General features: G+C 44.2%; 1 protein-coding gene across 3 annotated transcripts in view; it reads right to left on the bottom strand.

The window, feature by feature from the left end:
- Positions 1-12,022: 12,022 nt before the first annotated feature.
- The window catches only part of CHD7 (chromodomain helicase DNA binding protein 7), a 193,145-nt gene continuing 184,688 nt past the window's right edge, over positions 12,023-20,479 (bottom strand). For all 3 annotated transcript variants that reach the window (XM_040995066.1, XM_040995072.1, XM_040995056.1), the window contains exons 35-38: positions 16,962-17,183; positions 15,795-15,935; positions 15,520-15,624; positions 12,023-13,911 (exon numbers count right to left, since the gene is read on the bottom strand). In XM_040995066.1, coding sequence (XP_040851000.1) covers positions 12,994-13,911; positions 15,520-15,624; positions 15,795-15,935; positions 16,962-17,183 — 1,386 coding nt within the window. In that variant the 3' untranslated portion in view covers positions 12,023-12,993. The remainder of the gene's footprint in view (positions 13,912-15,519; positions 15,625-15,794; positions 15,936-16,961; positions 17,184-20,479) is intronic.

Raw genomic sequence — 20,479 nt, forward strand, 5'->3', positions numbered from 1 at the left:
CTGGCGCTCAGCATTGCCCCAAAGGTACATGATTACGATCGTTTTATATATATCTTGGTATGCAGACATGAAAAATTCATTGAAGAGGTTGGTATTGTAAGACTTATTGTAATGAATTTTCTCAAAAACATAGATCATGCTTAAAATAGGTGTCTGCTTATTATAATGCAGCCATTTATATCTTCTTGAATTACCTTGCCCATAGCTCAGCCATTTTCTTAAAGTCAAACATGATGATACCTAAACAGATTTACTGCAGTCACTTTGTACTGCTTAAAAGTAGAAGTTTGCACTCCCCCCAGCCCTCACTTTGTAATGCCTACAGAGTCAAGGGCATAGATTTTTAAAGGGGATCCTTTGAAGAGAGGTGTCTTAGAGGTATTCTCATATACCTGAGTTTACCAGCCATGGACAAAATCTCCAAAGATGTTATGCCAGTCCCTACAAAGAATGGTTCATGCTGCCAACATTCATTAGGATTATCAAGTATCGGGATGGGGCACTGCAATGCATTGGGTTAAGCCTTATCGATACTGGCCAATACCCATATAAGAGGGCCTGGAGCTGGGAAACTATATGATAAAATATGAATATGAGCCTATGAAACTATATGATAAAATAATAAAATTATTTTGAAAAAGAGAGAGATGAGAGCCTGGATCCAGGCCTGCCTCTGCTTCTAATCTTCAGATCTGGCTTCTTACTAACGCACCTTGCAAATGGCAGACAATGGCCCAGGTACCTGGGTTCCTTCCTGCCTGAGAGACCCAGATGGAATTCCTGGCTCCTGGTTTCTGCTTGGCTCAGTTTGGGTTGCTGTGAGCTTTTCAGGGGTGCCAGGCAGGGTGGGGTACAAATCAGCACATGGATGAACCTGTGCACATGTGTGTCTCTCTCTCTTTGTCACTCTGTCAAATACAAAACTTGCAAAATAAATAAATAAATAAAATTTTGGAGCCGTAAATGTCTGGAGGCATTGCTGTGGCCTTCACAGTGCGGTCTGAAGCAGCCCCAAGGAGGCGGTGGCTTTTCCAAGTTTCCACATCTGGAAACCGCTCTCAGGTTTGTCATAAAAACAAAATAATTGCTTAGAGAGTGCCTGCCTGATGTTTGTGAACCTCACTTTATGTTTATAAAACAGGCATCAACAGCTCTCTTGCTTTTGCATCTAAGGAAACAAGTCCAGGGAGGGAACCCAGGTCCACATCCAGGATGGGCTGAGTGGGGCTCAAGCAGACCAGGCCAGCCACAACATCATGCCGCCTCTCAGTTCAGGTGACATTTCTGCCCTTTTCCTTTTCTGGTCAGTGTCTTAACAGAGATGGTCCCTTGGTCCTGCTGTGACAAAGTGCCACACTCTGTTTCACACAATGGAAACACTCTTTCTCACTTTCTCAGAGTTCTTTGAGCTGGGGCCCAAGATAAGAATGTCAGCTACATTGATTCCTTTTTACAAAATCAATCACTGGGGCTGGTATAATGGCTTAACTGGCCAGTCCTCCACCTGAAACTGTCAGCATCCCATGTGGGCACTGATTTGTGTCCTAGCTGTTGTAATTCCGACTCTGCTACCTGTTTATGGCTTGGGAAAGCAGCAAAGGATGGTCCAATGCCTTAGAACTGCATCTGCCTGGGATATCCAGGAGGGGCTCCTGGCTCCTGGCTTCAAATCAACTCAGCTCCAGCTTAGCTTTGGCCATTGCAGCCACTTGGGGTGTGAACTCGCAGACAGATTTGTCTCTGCTTCTTTCTGTAAATCTGACTTGCCAATAAATAAGTAAATTAATCTTTCAAAAAAATCATTTATTTATTTACTGACTCTCATTTTATTTGGAAGAAACAGAAAGAGATTTTTTCCATCTTTTGGTCTTCTGGCCAAAAAGCCAGACCAAAACTAGGAGCCAGGAATTTCATCCAGGTCTCCCAAGTGGCTGAGAAGCACCTAAGGACTTGGGCTTTGTCTGCTGCCTCCAGGGAGGCGCATGAGCAGGAAGGTAGGTCAGAAACTGGGGAGCTTGGACCTGAAGTAGGTCAGGTTGTTTCCTGTAAGGCTTTCCTCTGACTTACCCCTGAGTCCCTGAGTCCCTCTCACTCTGCCTGCTTGTGAACTCTGTCTCCTGGTCTTTAAGGACACCAGTCCCGGTGCTGCTGGTGGGGACCCATCCTCACTGCCCTACTTTCAAGTAATTGCCTCCCTCCAGATCCAGTTTTCAAATACAGATCCATGCCCAGGTTCTGGGAATTAGGGCTTCACAGAAGAATGTGGGAGGATACAATTCAGCCACTAATACACAATATGGCCCTTTCCTCTTGGGAAAACCTACACCTAAACACGCCCAATCACACGCAAACGGGTCAAGGGCAGCTCATTGTCACCGTGGTTATTTCAACGAAACTTTGCAAAAGAAGAGCGGTGGCACCTGGCTAAGGACCTCGGAGCCCACACCGCGCAGGCCCTTGTCTCCTGGGAATGGAGCCCCCACCGGATTGTCCCACCGCAGCAAGAATCTGCTCCCGTTGCTGATTACTGCACCCAGAGACGTCCCTGCCCCACGGGGTGTGGCCCTCACTGCCGAGTGTCTGTGTCAGTTGTCCTGGCAAAGCGGCTATCAGGGCTTCACAAAGGGAGACCACCGGAACTCACACTGCGCCGAAGGAGCGCTTTCCACCGGCAGAACATTGCCCTTTCAGCGCCGCTTCCTCCCTGCAAGCCGGGAAGCTGAGGGCAACTCTCCAGGGCCTACTCTGTTTTGTTTGGATTGGGTTTTTCAGACCAGGGCAAGTAGAAACGGGAGTGAAGCCCTGGGCATGCTGGGGCGGAGGGAGTGGCACCCGGGGCCTGTCTGCCATCTGCCAGGGGCGGGCACACCTTGGGCGTCCAGGAACCTGCATGGTTTGGCAGGGACACGGCACAAGTCGTGTGGCCAGCTTCCAGGAGCCACACGGGAGGCAAGGACTCGCTTCTGTCTTCGGGCTTTGTTGGGGCCTGAGGCCAAGGGCCTCCGGGTCTAGTTAGATGGCCCTTGCATTTCTATCTGACTCTCTTTGTGCCCATGGATGAGGGGACTTATTCACCACCCTGGAGACACACATTGGCACTAGCCTGGACAGACACAATGGGGACAGCATTTGCCGTGGTACGGCCAGCACGCAGGGCCGGCACGCACAATGGCCAGCATTGTGAGAGTGCTCGCTCCGTGCCAGCATGCTGCGGAAGACCACACGTCAGCTCACCCTTCCGCTGCAGCCCATGGAGGCTGCACCCACCTCAAGCCAGAGCTGCGTTTCTGCCTTACTTTCCCCCTCCCCTCTCAGAGAGGGGGTCGTGAGAGCTCCAAACACCACAGGCCATTGGGGGGCGCGGGGCGGGAGCTCTGTCCAGAAAAAACATCTGCTGGTGTAAAATGGAGCACCCAAGTTCCTTTGGGTCCAGCCTCACTCCTTTCCCACAATGTCCCTTCCTAGTCCCAGGGCAACAAGCCAGTTTTAAAGCAGGATCCTCCAAAGCGCAGGCCACCAACCATGAAATAGTTTAGTATAAAAGGGTATGGTCACTTTTTTTTTTTGTCTGTTTATCTTTAATACAATAGAATGTAAAATGTCAGCCTATATTTGAGGATGTAAGAATAGGTTATATTTTCTGAAACTTTGAAAACAGTTCCTGAGATGGGCATCTGGCACAGTCTACACACCAAGAGTGCTTGGTTTTAGTCCCAGCTTCCTTGCTGATTCTGGCTTCCTGCTAGTGTGCCCTGGGGGAGGCTGTGGTGATTGCCCCAGCGTTTGGGTCCCTGACACCCTCATGGGAGACCTAAGTGGCTCCTGGCTTTGACTCGGCTCAGCCTTAGCTCTGCTGCAGGCATTTGGGGAATGAACCAGCCATTAGAAGATCTATTTCTGCCTCTCTGCCTTTCAAATAAATCAAACTTTAAAAGAAAAACAACTTGTACTGTGCACAGGGGCCTCCTGTCGTTGTGTTCTTCCCTAGGGTTTTTAGAAGTCGGCACTCACCCCCAGCTGGCTCACATTTGCATGGCTCTGTGAGTTGAGAACTGGCGTGTTTCAGAATAAGAACAGACTTTGTGCCTGCAGAGTGTTCATTGCAGAGTAGATTACTCCAGTCGCTTCCTCCATCTTTTATACCAGCCTCCCCATGTCTTCTTCAGAACTCATCAGATGAGGACAACAATACTGACAGTTTTCAAGTTTTCATTTGTTGAGTGCCATCTCAGGGCCAGATGGACCTTGCACGTGCTCTGGTTCTAAACCTCCTGCCACACCCTAAGGCATGACTGCAATTGATGTACTTCATTAGCATTCCCCATTTCCAGATGAAGCAGTGAGGTGTGAAAGTACCTGAACTGCTGCTCCGCAGGTCTCCCTGGCTCATATCATCCTGCAACAGAAGGACCAAATTGTGTGATTTAGGGTTCAAAGACCTGCCTGTAAAGATGCCCCTAAGTCCAGAACCAGGCTGGACTGCAACACTCATTGGTTCCAGTGGAAGTCGGGAGTGAAAACAGAACCGACCCAGCAATTGCAACCACCAGCTGATTGGAGCGATGGTCAGTGCCAGGCCCTGTACTTGTTAGCACATACAAGAAGTTTCTTTGGAGATCTTCCTAATCTAAATGCTGGACTCAGAACCCTAATGAAGAAAAGAGAGAAGACAGAACAGGTCAACCAACCATCTCAGCTATGATGGACTATGTCAATCAGTGGGTTTTTCAAAGACCTCATAGTGCTTGGAGTGGCAAGATTGACAGCAATTCATAACTGTTGCAATATCAAAACCACTTGAGCAAGAACCTCAGAGCATGCCCTACATCCGGGACCTAGGGAGGGTGGGAAAATGGGTGGGCCTTCTCCCTTAATACCCCCCCTTTAAACATGAAGGTAACAATATGGAAAACATACTAGTATTATCCACTTTCCTGTAGCCCTTGAACCTTCTTACCCTAATTAACTATGTAAAGAATGTCAAAATAAAATTTTATTTTAAAAAAAAAAAGATGCCCCTGAGTCACTTGCTAACCTAGCATTGCTGAACCTTACTTTCATTAAGATCTGAAGTCACAGCTCACTCAGCTATTTCAAAGTAGCAAACCTTAGTGGAGACAATGAAGGCATGAGGTTAAGCAGATAGGCAGTGTCACAGTGACTGCCTTGGCAACAGACGGCAGCCCTAAGAGCAAGACTTGCTCTAGCCTCTCCGCTTCAACCTGCTTGCTGATCCACCCGCCCACTGTACTTTCAATATTTGCCAATTGATTGCTGCTTGAGGTCAAGGCTGTCTATCTAATCCTCTTTGTTTAGCATGAAGAACGTTGTCAAAAAAAAAAAAAAGGTAGGGGAATCCTTAATTAATGTATGGAAAGACCTCAAGACACCTGTCCCTAAGAAGCTTCACATAGGGAGGCTCAAAGCAAATAAATGAATTAAGACTGCATGTAACGCATCCAGCAGGAATGCTTGAGCCTGTAGGCACTGGGCTAGTGGGCACTGGCAGCAGGGCTGCCACTCTTATGTGATGGCTGCAACTACTTTTTGGTCTCAACGGCGCCTTTACAGAGTGGCATATTGAGTGTGCTAATGCAGGAGAGGTTGATGTGGGATTAAGTAAAGCTTCTCAACTTTTAAAAATAATTTAGGGGACTAGATGGTCTCTTTTGCTTAAGGTTTATCTGTGTTTATTGGGAAGGCAGATTTACAGAGACTAAGATCTCACATGTAAATGGCTGCAATGGCTGGAGCTGAACTGATCCAAAACTGGAAACCAGGAACTTCTTCCAGGTCTCCCACGCAGGTATAGGTAGAATGCCGAGGCTTTGGGTCAGCTTCTGCTGCTTTCCCAGGCCAGGGAGCTGGATTGGGAGTGGAGCAGCCAGGACATGAGCCAGTGCCCATATGGTATGCTGGTGCTGCAAGATGAAGGATTAGCTAAATAAGCCATCACACCAGCCTCTAGATTTTGCTCTCTTAAAGCAAAATGAATAGACAGCTATTCCTGCTCTGAGTAAGGTGAGGAGAGCAGGAAGCTTACATTACAGGAAGCCTAGGACAACAGCTCAGATCATGAGCCCTTTCCTGTGGTATCTGGGCTCAGCAACTTCTTACTTAATTATTCAACACAGCCACAGCTGACAATCAACTGGCTGGAATCGCGTGTAACTAGGACAGTTACGAAAGCAGCCAGTCTCCATACCTTTTCAAGTTCTAGTTGATTTTCAGTGTCTCCTGGTTGGCAGAGAGAGAGGCTCCATGTCATCTCTGAGAACGAACGTGCCCCATCAACACACACTTTAAATCCATGGGTGCGAGTCCACTAGCACAGCATCACCAGCAAACAAGGGGTCCAAACACTCCTTTCTGCCTTGAAGCTGGATTTCTCTATAATACAAAGCCATAAACTACTTAGAGTGAGCTTTTTGAGTAGCACTTTGGAAATGCTTGAACCGGAAATGAAGGTTCAGCCCTTTGCTCATTAGAACTCTAAAGACCAGGGAAACTCAGTAATTCTTCAAGCTGCCTTTCTGCTTGCATGTACTAGACACCTAGAAAATGTTATATGGGGTTTCTCCCAGTGTGGGAACACTGCTCTCTTGCTCATTGGGCCTGTCTCCAAATCACATTTTAAGACAAAACAAACACAAAAAAGCTTTTATTTCCTTAATGTAAACTGTGTTGTAAGTCTTTTCAGTAAATATGCCCAACAGGAAGATTTCAATGGTAATGAACAACTGACACCCTAACACCTCTCACCGAAAGAGTTTATTTGATGGAAATCAAGAGTAGCATCTTCAGCTTTTGTTGTACTCCCCATCCCATCCCCAGGGACTGAGATGACCAAAGGAGTTTTCCCTTCAGGTGGGCTGGAGCCCAAGTCCAGCACCTTGTGGCTGAGTGGCCCTGGCCAGGGAACTCCCTCTAGTTTATCTTTCAGAACACACACGTCCCTTTACAAAAGGGAACTCCAAAAAAAAAAAAAAAGCAGAATTGGGGTGGGGGTAGGGGTATGGGAACTTTCCATTTTAGAAAGGAAGGGGGAAAGGGAGATTTTTAAATGGTTTTAGCTAACCCTCCAGGCTGTTGTGAAAGGACCCAGCAGCCCAAAGGGCTAAAGGGGTGGGATTGGGAGCTGAGAAGCAGGCCTGGGGAAGAACAATGCTTCTCATTTTCCAAGCACTCAGACAATAAGATGGAGAAGACCTGGGAGTTGCCTCACAGGGTCCCCTGAGCCTAGTGAGGCCAGATCAGCTCTGCAGCTACGGATATGCAAATCCCTTGCCAGAGCCACAGCAGCCCAGCCAAGCATGCTGCTGGGGTTGTTTGCCATCTTCCTCAGGAACCAAAAGTTCCCCACCCTGTCATCTCCTCTTCTGCGAGGTGATGCTGCCTTTCAGAGCCATTCCGATGCAAGGTGGCCAAAGATGCATGGGCAATGGTTCCTGTCCAGGGCTCCTGGGGAACCGGCTTCAACAACACAAAAGATATTGAGGTAGTTAGCTGCATCACCACATTAGTGTGGATGTGAAGCATGCTTGTCATTGCTTCCTACATCTCTTTTTGCACCATTTTTGTCTTGCAACATGAGATTCTAGACACTTCTGAAAGAATTTATAACTTGACAACTATTTTCTGTTTCATGAGTACAGGCCTGAATGAACATTAAGGTCAGATTCACGCTTAAGACAGATGGACCACAGCTATCCACCCTGTCCACTGGAGGTCTGAATTCCTGTCTTGACCCCCAACCCTTCTTAGGCAAAAGGCTCAGACTTACTCATGGGTGGTTAGCAACACTGGCCTCACCTCTTAGGGTGTGCTATGAATCAACTCACAGGTGTCTATCAAAAATGAAAACGCTGAATTCTAAAATAGAGCTTTGTGACTCCTAAGTAAACATGAAGAGACATTTTGAACAGTATTTTAAAATGTTGCATTCTCTCGAACACCATGTAATGTGCAACCTGCTTAGGTTTGTCATCCAGCCTACATCCAGGGTAAGTCCCTTGAACGGAGTTTGGGTTACAAAGAATGTGCAGCCACTGCAGTACCTGGTTTCCATCACAGAAAGGAGTTGACTTTTTCTCATTGTAATTTTGAGGCCGAGTTTCATATCCAACTGCAGAGGCTGTGAAGGGAGAGTAGGAGACACCTTGAGTATAAAGTGGTTGCTAATTAATGTTTTGTTTTATTGCTTTACTTTATTGTATGTTAGAATTGGTAGGTGCTATCCTTTAGCTACAACTCAAAATTCATCATGACAGATTTCTCTTTGGCCTGGTGAAGACCCCACGAGAAAGAGGCTCACAGGAAAGAACCTACTGTTAGGAGGCACCACGCCACTTACATGGCATGCCTGTGAGTGCATGGATGTGGAATTCCACTAACTTCAATTTGTTTAGGAACCAAATTATGAGTAAATTGTTGTGACCATAAAGATATCAGATGTAAGTATATCTGAAATTGTCAAAATAATAGTTTTTTAAATTTCATTTAAGCTACATGATCAATTTTTGATTAAGAAGATCCAAAATAAAAGTCAATTCTACACTGATGGGGAAAAAATAGAATTTGTGGATCACCAGACCCATTAGAAGGGTGGAGCTGTGACATATAAAACAACTGAAACAGCAGCAATTACTTTAAAAATGACCATCTATCACTTACCAGGAAATCCCCAAGTTGAGTGACTCTCCTACTAAAAAATTCAATGATGAAATGCTTTTCACTGAAGGAGTCTTAAACTGGGTAAAACATGCTGCAAAGTAATGAATGCATCTGTTTTGGCAAATAGAGTTTATTTTACTAGGTTTGTAGAACTGTAGTCAATCTTCCCTGTGCTAAGAAGCATAAAATCGCTCATGAGAGCCATATTGACTAAAAATCTATTCTAACTTTGTTAGGAAAGTCATTTGCATTGTTTTGCTTCCCTGTGTGAAGGTACTGATGACTCCAGAGACAGAGACATTCACTGCACACACATTATTTCAGCAATGCTCAGACGCTCATTCCTCCTGTATCAGAAGGAATTTCTACAAGTTTGATCCACAGATGATCAACAAGTGATCTTCACTGAATGGAAAAGAAATAGGTTTTTAACAGGACATAAAGGGAAAAACTTGCTTTCAGTATTTTTTCTCCTAACATTTTTTTTTCAAAAAAGTCTGGTGAGGGGGCTGGCAGACCCAGAGGAGGATCCTGGCTCCTGGTTTGGCAGTATAACCGCAGCAGTGAACCAATGAATGGAATACCACTCTGTCTCTTCCTCTCTCTGATTCAAATAAATACTAATGTAAATATATGTTCAAAGATTTACCTTATTTTTAATTGAAAGACAATTACAGAAAAAGAGAGACTGGTTAAGTGCCCAGATAACATCAATGGCCAGAGCTGAGGCAATCTGACCCCAGGAGCCTGGTGCTTCCTCCAAGTCTCCCACAAGGGTACAGAGGCCAAGGACTTGAGCTATCTTGCATGCTTTCCCTAGGCCATAGCACGGAGCTGGATGGTGAGTGGAGCAGCTGGGACATGAACAGGAGCCCACTGGGATGCTGGCATTGTAGGCAGAGGATTGCTGCTGCCAGCCCCCAAATAATTATTTTCAAATTCCAAACTCTATGCAAGATCTTTCCACATATGCAGAATATTTGCTAACAAAGTGTTAGCCTACTTATCCTATTGCTTTTCATCTCTCAAGGTGTGAACTAGGCTGTTCTCTCTATAAAGCACCTTCCCTGTCACCCTCACTTAACCTCATTTGTTCCTTACTCTATGTTCTACTTCAAATGGGGCATCCATCTCTTCCTACTAGAATGGAAGCTCTCTGATGGTAGAGGCTGTTTTTTGCTTTTTTATTATTATTATTATTCTTTATGTTCCTAGTATAGCAGTCAGTTTGTTGGTGAATGCAGCATACACCAGCCAAGAGGTTAACAGCATGGGCCCTAGAGTTTGATCAATCTGGGTTCAAGTGCCAGGGTTGCAGTTGACTGTCTCTGATTTCTTTTATAAAGTAGAAATGCTTTTAGGGTGAGAGAAACTCAAATGTAATGGGTTAACTTGGGCTCAAGTTTACCTAGCCAGAGCTCACACTGTTCTAGACTTCAACTCAATAGCTTTTCCTTTGATTCCCGACTACAAACTTAAAGGAAACAGTATCAACATAGACACTCTAGGTCATCCTTATACAATAGTCCTCCCCTTACCTGGGCTTTTGCTTTCCATGGTTCCAGTTACTCAGAGACAACTGTAGTCTGAAAAATTTGTCTTAAGGGGTATGTCTGTTGGGATACCCACATCCCGATTTAGAGTGCCTGGGCTTGAGTTCTTGCTTGGCTCTGGCTCCAGCTTCCTGTAGATGTATGCCCAGGGAGGTAGCAGGTGATGACTTGAGCAGTTGAGTCTCTGCCACCTTTAAGTAAAGCTCCCAGCTTTGGTCTGGACAAGTCTTGGCCACTGTGAGGGCATCTATCTTTCTCAGTGTTGTGCCTTCATCTTCATTACAGATATTTTTGGGGAAAATCATAGAATACATATAGTTCTTTTTGAGGCTTCTGGCATCCATTAGGGATATTGGAACTTATCTTCTACAGGTAAGAGGGAATGGGAGAGGTCTACTGGGTAATTCCTCTTGCCAAGACCCAAGAGTGCAGAGCTTTCAGAGCATACGTAGGCTATGATTGGATTGCATGGGTTCAAACATCTGCAGTTTAACGCTGTTAATTTAGGCACCCCACATCTCGGCTTCATCATAAAGAACAGGGTTTCCTCAGGCATGACCAGCAGCACCGCTAGGGAGGCATTCAGAACCAGTGTCAGGCTCAGACAGCACTGAAAGTACTTTCTTGTAGACTCAAGATCTCTCATTATTTTCACTGAAATAAAGATGCATTTTTCCCAAAGTGGAAATTTGAATGACTAGAGCCATGTTAATAGATGAACCCTGGATCAAAGAATTTCCTTTGACCTATCAACTCAAGGCACCTCCAGCCCACCAGCAATTGCTACTTCTGAAGACCACCCTGCCTTCTCAATTTATAAAGGCCAAAAACATCTGGGATTACAAAAGTTTTAGAGGAAGACCTTCTTATGCCTCATTTAAAAGGTTCCTCCTACCATTTGGCCCTCTGGTTATTTAAGACTGTAATGGCAGCATAGGGTGGAGGGTTCAGGGAGTTTTAACACTGCAGTGGGCATGTTTAACTTCTTTTTGGGGTGTGGCTTCATTGAGTCTCAGCCCTTACAGTGGATTTAGACAACTCTGCCTTGTGCCATACTGATCAGTGTGGGTATGGCAGAGGAGGTAACACAAACTCCCCCACTTTGCTTTCCCTTCAACTGGATAGAAATATGGCCTTGTACTTCCTTAGGGGGCTCAAAAAGTTGATAACAATGGATTTCAAGTTACATTTAACTTCAAAGGCTAAAAATTTTAACGGGGTTCACAAATCAGCTCTTGAGACCGTGTGTGTGAGCACACACGCAGGTTGCGTGCCTAAGTGGTTCTGTTTTCATGCCACATGGGTCTTTCCGCACACTGGTTTCTGGCATCAAGCAGGGTCTGCAGGACACCAGAGTGCCTTTGTGTTCCTTGCTGACACTGCTGCATTGTGTTTTTCTACCCATTAACCAAGGATAAATGACCTAGATATTGTGCCTATTAAAGCCTCATTTTTCTTTTGCCCTTTTGTTCTTCAGTGTACCACATTATCACAGGCAGCACACATTTTCAAGTATTCTCAGTCTCAGATGCCCTTTTGAGGGAGAGATGGGGGATACTGTGTACATTTTTGTTGAGCTATCTGGAGTGGAATTATGTGAAGGTAATTCAAGGTTTTCCTTCCTGTCTGGTCTTGAAGGCAATCGGTCTAGCACGTTTCTAATGGCTTCTCCAAGGTAAGAGGATATATCAAGAAACCGCACCAAAGCCAGAATGCTGTATTTGCATCTTTTGAGAATACAAAAAAATAGAGTGAATACCAGTTCCCCTATATACTACATTCTATAATGACATCTCTGCATATCATGGGTCACTTTTATTAAAAGCATCATTACTACAGTTGGCAGCAATTTACAATTTATCTTACATGATAGCAGTTTTCAAAGAAAAAATAAAAGGACATCACAACAAAGAAAAACAATACATTTACAAAGTCATGTCTGTAAACTTCAAGGCTAGTTCAGAGCTGAGGTAATGCTGTTTTAGCTTTGTGGCTAAAGTAACAAAGTCCTTTAATTTAAAAAAGGTACCTGATTCTCTCTTTTCTCATTCTTTATTCTTCTATTTATTTTGTTTTATACCAGTGCATTACAAGACCACGAGACAATGGAACTGTAGTTCTGTCTGGCAAGAACCCTCCCAGTAGGCTAATTTTTCCAAAGGGACCCTTCACATTCAACAGCTGCCTTATTATTGCTGCGCCTCGGGACAGAGGCGTTCACACTAACGTGGAGATTGTCAGAGTGTATGGATGTGTGTGTACATGCGCAAGTGTGGGAACCCCCGTACAGTCAAAAAGGGAACCGAATGAGCAAGTATGATATGTATGGTAAATTTCATCTTGACCTTCACAGCAAAAAAATTAAAAGTTAAAATTAAAAAATTAAATATATAACTTCATACTTCCTTTGAGCAGCACTTCCTTCCATTAGTGCCACTCGGGTACAAATTGCTCTTTATTATAACACCAATGGTACCAAAAGGAAAGAAAGCAGAGCATTATGTTAAGTTTCCTTAAAAAGACATGATCACCTCTCAAATTTCATTTCTCCTAGGGATAATAAATAATGCACTGCACAATACTTAATGACCAAGATACCTTCTGACACACCTGTATAACATGACTTGGACTTTTTTTTTCCTTTTTTTTTGCTACACTATGTTACAGAACAGCTTATAAAACTAGGTATGAACATTAACTGTGAGTGTAAACAGTAGGACTACCACTTGTCAAAAGTTTTAAACACTTTAACTGGAACTGGTACTGGTTATTCATCGTTTTCATTGTTTTCTATTTCATCTCCCCCATCCAGTGAGTCCAGCTCTTCGCCCTGTGCAGCCTCGTCTTCTAAGGTGGAAGACTCCACAGTCTTGTCCAGGCTCCCTTCGGCATCGCTGCCTTCAAGGTTCTCTCCATCTTTGAAGGGGCCCCCCTCGGCCTTATCAGCAGCCTTTTCTTCCCCGGAGCCCACGGCACTCTGGAGTCCTGCCAATGCTGGAAACCCAGGCAGCGTCAATCCCCCCAGTCCTGGAGGTAGAAACATGGATGGGTAGAAGAGGCCTGGGGCCATGGTGGACAAGAGGAAAGGGTTGAAGGCTAGCGGGTTGGAGGGCAATCCGGCCGGGGCAGTAGCAGCACCAACAGATCCATTCGCAGAGTCAGTAGCCGAAACAGCATCTGTGCTTTTCTCGGAGTCTTTGTTCTCATCTTCGTTCTCATTTCCTTTCTCTTCTACTTTTGAAGTGCCGTCTTCCGGTTCTCCTTGACTAGAAGCAGTAGTGGTGTTTCCAGTAGCAGCTGAGAGAGGGTTATTCAACAGCCCGCCTAGTCCAAACACGTTGGGCAGGCCTGCCATGCCTGGCAGCATCAGGGGCAGCATGGCAGCAGGGTTCTTAGCGTCGCCTCCGGCGGTGGCAGCTGTCGCCAGTCCTGGAGGGAAGCCCATGAGACCTGCCAGCTGGAGGGACTGGAGGTTCTGGAGATTCTGAAGGCTCGTCAGGTCCATTCCAGCAAACAGGCTGTTCACCAGCAGAGGGTTGATCCCTGAAGTGGAGGCGACAGCAGCAGCCGCAGCAGCTGCCCTGGCGATTTCACTTTTGGGCCTTCTTCCTCTCCTGCTGGCTCCTTCTCCTCTCACCACGGGCCCAGTGAGAAGACGGTCAAACATCGACTCAGGAACAAAACCCTGCAAGGGGAGAGACGGACACGACTGAACAGCTTGCTGAGGGAGCTTACTTTCTGGGTGGCTTTTGTGATAAACTCAAATACCTCAGCAGCTATTTCCATCCTAAAAGCTCAATGATAAAACTCACAGAAGCTGTTTCTAATCATAACATTAACTTGGTGAAGTATATTGAATTGTAGAACAATTGTTAAAAAGTTGCTCCATTGTGAGGTAAATGTAGAGTTAGCTGCATCCATGAATAATTTGAAAAAATGCCTTAAAAAGCAGCTGATTACTGACGACTGGTACAAACCGTATAATCATTAAGTTGTGTACTCTGAATAGACACAATTTTTATTACTCGATCATCTTTTTATCTGTCAATCAAAAAAGATCTTTTGAAGTATGAAGTGGGTGTTTGGCCTATCAGTTACCATGCTGCTTGGGACACCCACATCACCTATCTGAGTGTTTAAGTTCAAGTCCCGGCTCTGCCTCCAGTCCTGCTTCCCAACAGGTAGCCTGGAGGCAGGAGGAATGGTTCAAGGATTTGGGGCTCCGCCCCTTGCCTGAGAGACCTGGGCTGGATCCCTGGCTCTGCGAGGGCCTTTGGGGAAGGCATCAGTGGACAGGAGCACTTTTTGTCTTTCTCCCTCCATCTCTCTGCCTTCCAAATAAATGAAATAAAACTTGTACCTTAAAAGGATAGGAAAAAAATGAAGAAATATAGAAAACTGAATTAAAATTATATTTTGGTATCCTACCTACCCCCTTAAACAGAAACTTATATTTACACCGCAGTCTGTAACCTGATGTCTGAGCAGCTCTGTTCGTCATCTGAGAACAACGCAGCTGTCCCTCCGAGGGAGAGGGAGAGCTCTGGGCGGGCAGCAGGCCGGCCATGCACTGCGCACTGCTCAGTCACGGGAAGGAGCACGCCCTGACCCACACCCAGCTGCGGGAGGAGGAGCGCCATCTCAGAGACTTACAGACTTTATGCTTCTGTTTATGATCTTCTCAGAGAGAGAAAACTCGAGAGATGGCAGGCGGGGATGTGTGGGAGAGGAGAACCCCTGAGAACTGTAGGGGTGATGGAACCCCACTGTGGTTATGACAGCAGTTCAAGAAAACGCACCTGTGTTGAGACTGACAGAATTGTATACCAAAGGACTAATGAAACAATTTTATTGTGTGATTAAGACAAACTTACAAAAACCACTTTGTCATTCATTTAAAAAGGGAATTAACAAGGAAAAACATTTGAGGCAGAATCATTGTGTTTTTATCCATCTTAAAATCAGAAATCATAATACTCTTGAACACTTAAATTCCCATTCCGCAGACACGCTGTTAAGAAGACTTACCTGGGGTGCTCCCCCTAGATCTACCTGTAAGACTGGTAATGCATGTTTCAAACAGGAGCTGACAAATTAATTCCCTTCAGATTAATGATGTACTGATATAAGGAATGATGATGTATTAGCGATGTATACAATGATGTATGAAAGTGATCCATTATGTGAATTCTTTTAAGCTAAGAATAAGTTACAACTGAATAATTAATGGTAACAGAAAAGAAACTCGGGAAAACCGGCTACCTTTCCTAATGGAAAGGCAGTCTATACTTACAGACTGCTTAACTATATCAGTCCAGTCTGGAGCAACTGCAAATTCGGGATTTTCTTCCAGCCACCTGGGGAGGTCCTTCATTGGAGGTGCCATGGCTCCACCCATCTGGAAAAGACATTCTGTCAAAGGATTCAAATGACAGGAAATCTCCCCCACCCCACTCTAACACATCCTGGAAGGAACGAGTTGCTTTTCCTTAGAGAAGATGGAGGATAAAAAGGCTTCTTCCTGGGGTAGGACGTAGCTTGGAGCTCTAGTCCCTGTCCTGTAGTTACCTTCTTCCCGTTTCGCTTATTGACCACAGGCACCCTTTCTTCTCCTGTCAAGGTGTTGATATCCAACTTATTAGGATTTCGACATCTATGTCGCTTCTGTTTCGGTTTCTGAAATGAGGAAAACAGCACATCTGCATTCTTCTGCAAAAGAAAATGCATTCAGGAAGATTGCATTTAGTACTTATTTTTTCCTACAGAAATGCCAAAATGAACTCCTAATGGATGGAGGTTTCAAAAACCATTTTTACTATTAGAAGCCACCAACCAAACAAAAAATTCTCCTTCATTCCTCCCTAGCCATTAAGGAACTACATGAACACATAAACTGAGAATTTGCTTTTCATTTTTTCTGTAAATAAATCCATGTAAACCTTTCCTTTAAATGTTGAATTAAATCATGGTAAACTTTCTATAGTTTTTGACTACTTTCTTGTCAGTGATCTGAATGAACATGGAGATGGATGTATCTACTTGAAGACACAAGATTGTGTGAGAGGAGAACCAATTAAGAGGTACAGAGTTTTAGCAGGAAGGGTGTTGGAAGAGACCTTATTCTGAATAGGAGGAATACTTGGTGAACCCAACAAAATTAAATGCAGATTTTACATTCAAGCTAAAAAAAATAGATCATTTAAGTATACGAAGTCAAATATGTACTGCCAGCTAGCAAACAGCTTATGTGACACATTACCTGGAGATATTAATGTTCTCATGTTTAATGTAAAGCATAAGTACTAGCAGCTTAAGAGGCAGTATTACCTGGCCTTATCTCTGAATCTTTGCAAGTTAATTTCTTGGTACTCTGGATTGGTCAGCCTTGCCTAGAGACCCATGAAAATGCATTTACTGCCCCAATGGTTAGCGATGTGGAAATCATGTGATGTAAATAATGACTGGAGGAATGATGTCCATTAGCAGGTGGGAGAATGAAAGAGAATAGATGACAGGTATCTTCAAATAACTGAGAGGCTCCCTTTCAGTAAGACAGACAGAGGCTAGTTTCTCTGGTACAGAAGATACAACAATACAAAGACTGGGAAGCCTTGAAGACCAGGGTATATTCAAGCAAAAGGCAAAGGGACAGGCTCTCAAGGAGTTCTGGGTCTGAGAACACAAAGGACTGGTCCAGTGAGGTGCCTATGAACTCTTCAACTCCACAATACTTACTGGTACATAACTTGGCATATCAACAGTGTAAGTAGGATGCAGCTTCAACCATTCAACTAAATCCTTATTTTTAGGAGCATCTTCCCCCACCAGTCTACTCCCATCTTCGAGATTTATAACAGGGATCCGAGTGTCTGGGTCCAGCTGTCCGGGAGAAGGAATGTTTCTTATTGGTGGGGTCTCTATATCTTCCTCAAAAGCTTTGGTCACCTCAGCATCCTCCTGCAGAAAGTTGACAACAGTGTCAATCTTCACATGAAGAGAGAAAATCTGACAGTTCTACCCCAAGAAGATGCTAACTGAGCATAATGGATCTTTCATCAAAAGAGAAAAACATTACTAGAAAGGATGCCAGTTTTGAAACAGCTGTTAGCTCACAAGACGACACTTCCATATCAGACTTTACTCTGCAGATTAGTCATTAGGTGGGTAATTCACAGTCCACCAGGGTTCTACTCCTTGAAATCCTGTGGAGGACTGCAAGAAAACAGCTGAGGGAGCATAGCCTGCACCTGGTAGGCGGAGACAGATGCCCAATCTCTCTTAGGAAACCTTGAATAATGTCACTTAAAGATAAACGCATGTTTAAAGGAATATTCCAAAAACCAGTGTACAAGTAAATGAATGGCACTCCGTGCACTGCATAGTTTTGGTGGTTGTGCCATGTTTGTGCCAACCATCTGGGGCAATGTTGGAAAGAACAATTCCAGCTGAAACCTACACACCGCCATTATCCAGCCACTGGTCCATGTTTTTGGCATGTTTTCAATGATCCTTCTGGATCCTAGTTCTACCTTCTCTTCAACACAGCTTCCACAATGGCTATGCTGGAGTTGAGTTTTCTAAAATGCACTCTTCAGGGGCCAGTGTTGTGGTACAGTGGGTTAAGCTGCCCCCTGGGTTGTTGTCATGAGTGCCAGTTTGAGTCCTAGCTGCCTCACTCTGATCCAGCTCCCTACAATATCCCTGGGAAAGCAGTGGAATGGGCAGCCCCCTGAACCTATGTGAGAGACCTGGACCCGGTTCCAAGCTCCTGCACTCTACCTGGCCCAGTCCTGGCTGCTGTAGCCATTTTGGACAGTGCAGCTCACTCTCTCTCTCTCTCTCTCTCTCTCTCTGTAACTGCCTTTCTAAATAAATGAACACAGAAATAAATCTTAAAATAAAATGTAGTTCTTCACAGTTCAAAACTTTATATCCTATCATTCTTCTATCCCTTCAGGATAAAATCCAAGTGTATCAGCGTGGCTATCATGGTCCATCACAATATGGCTGGTACTTCCAGGCTCATCTCTGCAGAGGTTTGCCTCCTGACCCAGTTCTCTAGCCAGTAAACAGTCCACTCCCCCAACACCAGAGGCTCTCATTTGTCTTAGGCCTTCTGTACTGATTCTCCACCCACTCTTTGAAATGATCAGTTGCTATGCAGACTTCAAAACTGAACTAAAGCATGACTATCTGTAGGGAAACATCATCAGTTTCTCCCATGTCATCTTCCCTCAACGCTAAGCCTTCCTGGGGCTCACTAACTTCATGGGTGCTCTGGTCCCTCACACACACACAACAATGATGTCACAGTAAAAGGTGAGCATCCCTCATCTGATAGACAGACTTAGGACCAGATGTCTTTTGGATTTCTTTTTTGTTTTGTTTTATGAATTATTTACATGTAGAAAATGAGAAATCTTAAAAATGGAATCTACATATACTCATGAGATTCATCTATGTTTTGTACATACCTTATACACACAGCTTAGAGCGACAATCTCAAAGTATCTGACTATGATGACCCATCACAACTTTTATGTTGGGGTGAGGACTCTATAATCTGTATTTATCTATTACTACAACTTAAAAGCTGAGTTCTTTCACTGAAGCACCCATTAGTCCTTATTCTTTGAATTCCAGTGTATGGCACAGGGAAGATCAGCTTCACTTTAGAATTTACTCTGCTCGGCAGGCGACACTGCTGACCTTCAACCTCTCCATTACCTAGTTATTTCACATGTCAACCACTGCTGTCCCTGTGATTTACATGCATGCACAACAAAACAGGCAATCCCCAAATTCCAGAATTGACCAGAGTGATGGGGAACGTTAAATATTCATTCTATTCTCTAATACGCTTGAGATGGGCTGTTACATCTGACCTCAGAAAAAGGAAAATATCAAAATTTTGTAATCACTTAAAATATATGAAATGCATAATGTCACCCTAAAATTTAATATGGGATACATCCTTATATTAGAACAACAGCACTTGGGTTGCATAATTAATTCCTAACACCTGGTCCACAGACCAGCATGTGTTCTGATTCAAATATCAAACATAACAGTAAACAAAACAAGTAGCAGCCACAGAAACTCCCCAGTTTGATAATGCTCGTGGAGAAGGGACTGCTCAATCAACAACTTTTACTGAATTGTTGAGGACAGTCTCTGGCAAGAAGACTAATTTTAGTGGTACACCCCTGCTGAGGGCCAAATCCCTAGAAATGGTATTTTAGCTTATGGTACCCTCAACTGTCACAGCTGATTCATTATAAATGTGTATTTTTTTCCAAAAACAGTCCTATGTTGAACAAATATGATATTATGACTGATACACTTATAATCAGTACTGAAAATTTACTCTTAACCACCTGGATGGATGCACCTGTTTAATCAAGTGCCATAAGAAGGAAACAAATTTCAGTAAATTCAGCAGTTACTCAGTCATGGCTTTTTTGTGGGGAGGGGACAGGGGTGGGATAGGGGACCCTTTTTCTGCCATTTTAAGTGACTTCAGTTTTTCTCTAGTCTCAGGAAATAGGAAATGAGAAATTAATAGTATGGGCAAAACAAGAAAATACATGTTGGAACAATCGTCTTCTCTTAATATCATATTTCTCTACGTGTCCTGCTGTGCACAGCAAAGCCCCATTGTCGACCAGGCCCAGTGCAGCTCTCTGGGGCACATCTCCTCACAGGCATAGACTAGAAGCTGCAGGGTCCCGCTCTCGACTGGGTTTCAGAGCAATAGGAAATCAAACTCAGAACTCTAATACCAGTTAGCCCTGTAAGATGACAGCTCATACTAAGTGGGTTCTTGGGGATCAAGTCTCTGCCATCAGTGAGTTAGGTGCAACATTTTTTAGCTGGTGGGATTGAAGCATATGGGGCAAGAAGAATGATGCTGACTCTAGAGCATTCTTTTCTTTTCAACTGATAAAAAGTCGTAATTGATATCCCATACATTATATTCAAATCTAAACTAGGAAAGATGATTGAGTTGTAGAGGTGGAGAGAGTCCTAACAATTTGTTTTTTTATATGAACAGTGCATGTTAGGTCTGAAGCTAAACATTTATGGGACTGTAAGAAATACCAGATCCAAAACACATCAATATTTTTAAGAGCAGAAGCTTTTCCACCTCTAGAATTCAGAGATAACAATTCTGGGCTCACAAGAACATGCATTTTTTTTTTCGCTTGTTTCAGACTATTCTTCCAAGAGCAATCAATGCACCAGGACTTGGG

This window comes from Ochotona curzoniae, unplaced genomic scaffold (genome assembly GCF_017591425.1).
Source record: "Ochotona curzoniae isolate NIBS_2020 unplaced genomic scaffold, NIBS_Ocur_1.0 contig_1071, whole genome shotgun sequence".
NCBI classification, from domain to species: Eukaryota; Metazoa; Chordata; class Mammalia; order Lagomorpha; family Ochotonidae; genus Ochotona; species Ochotona curzoniae.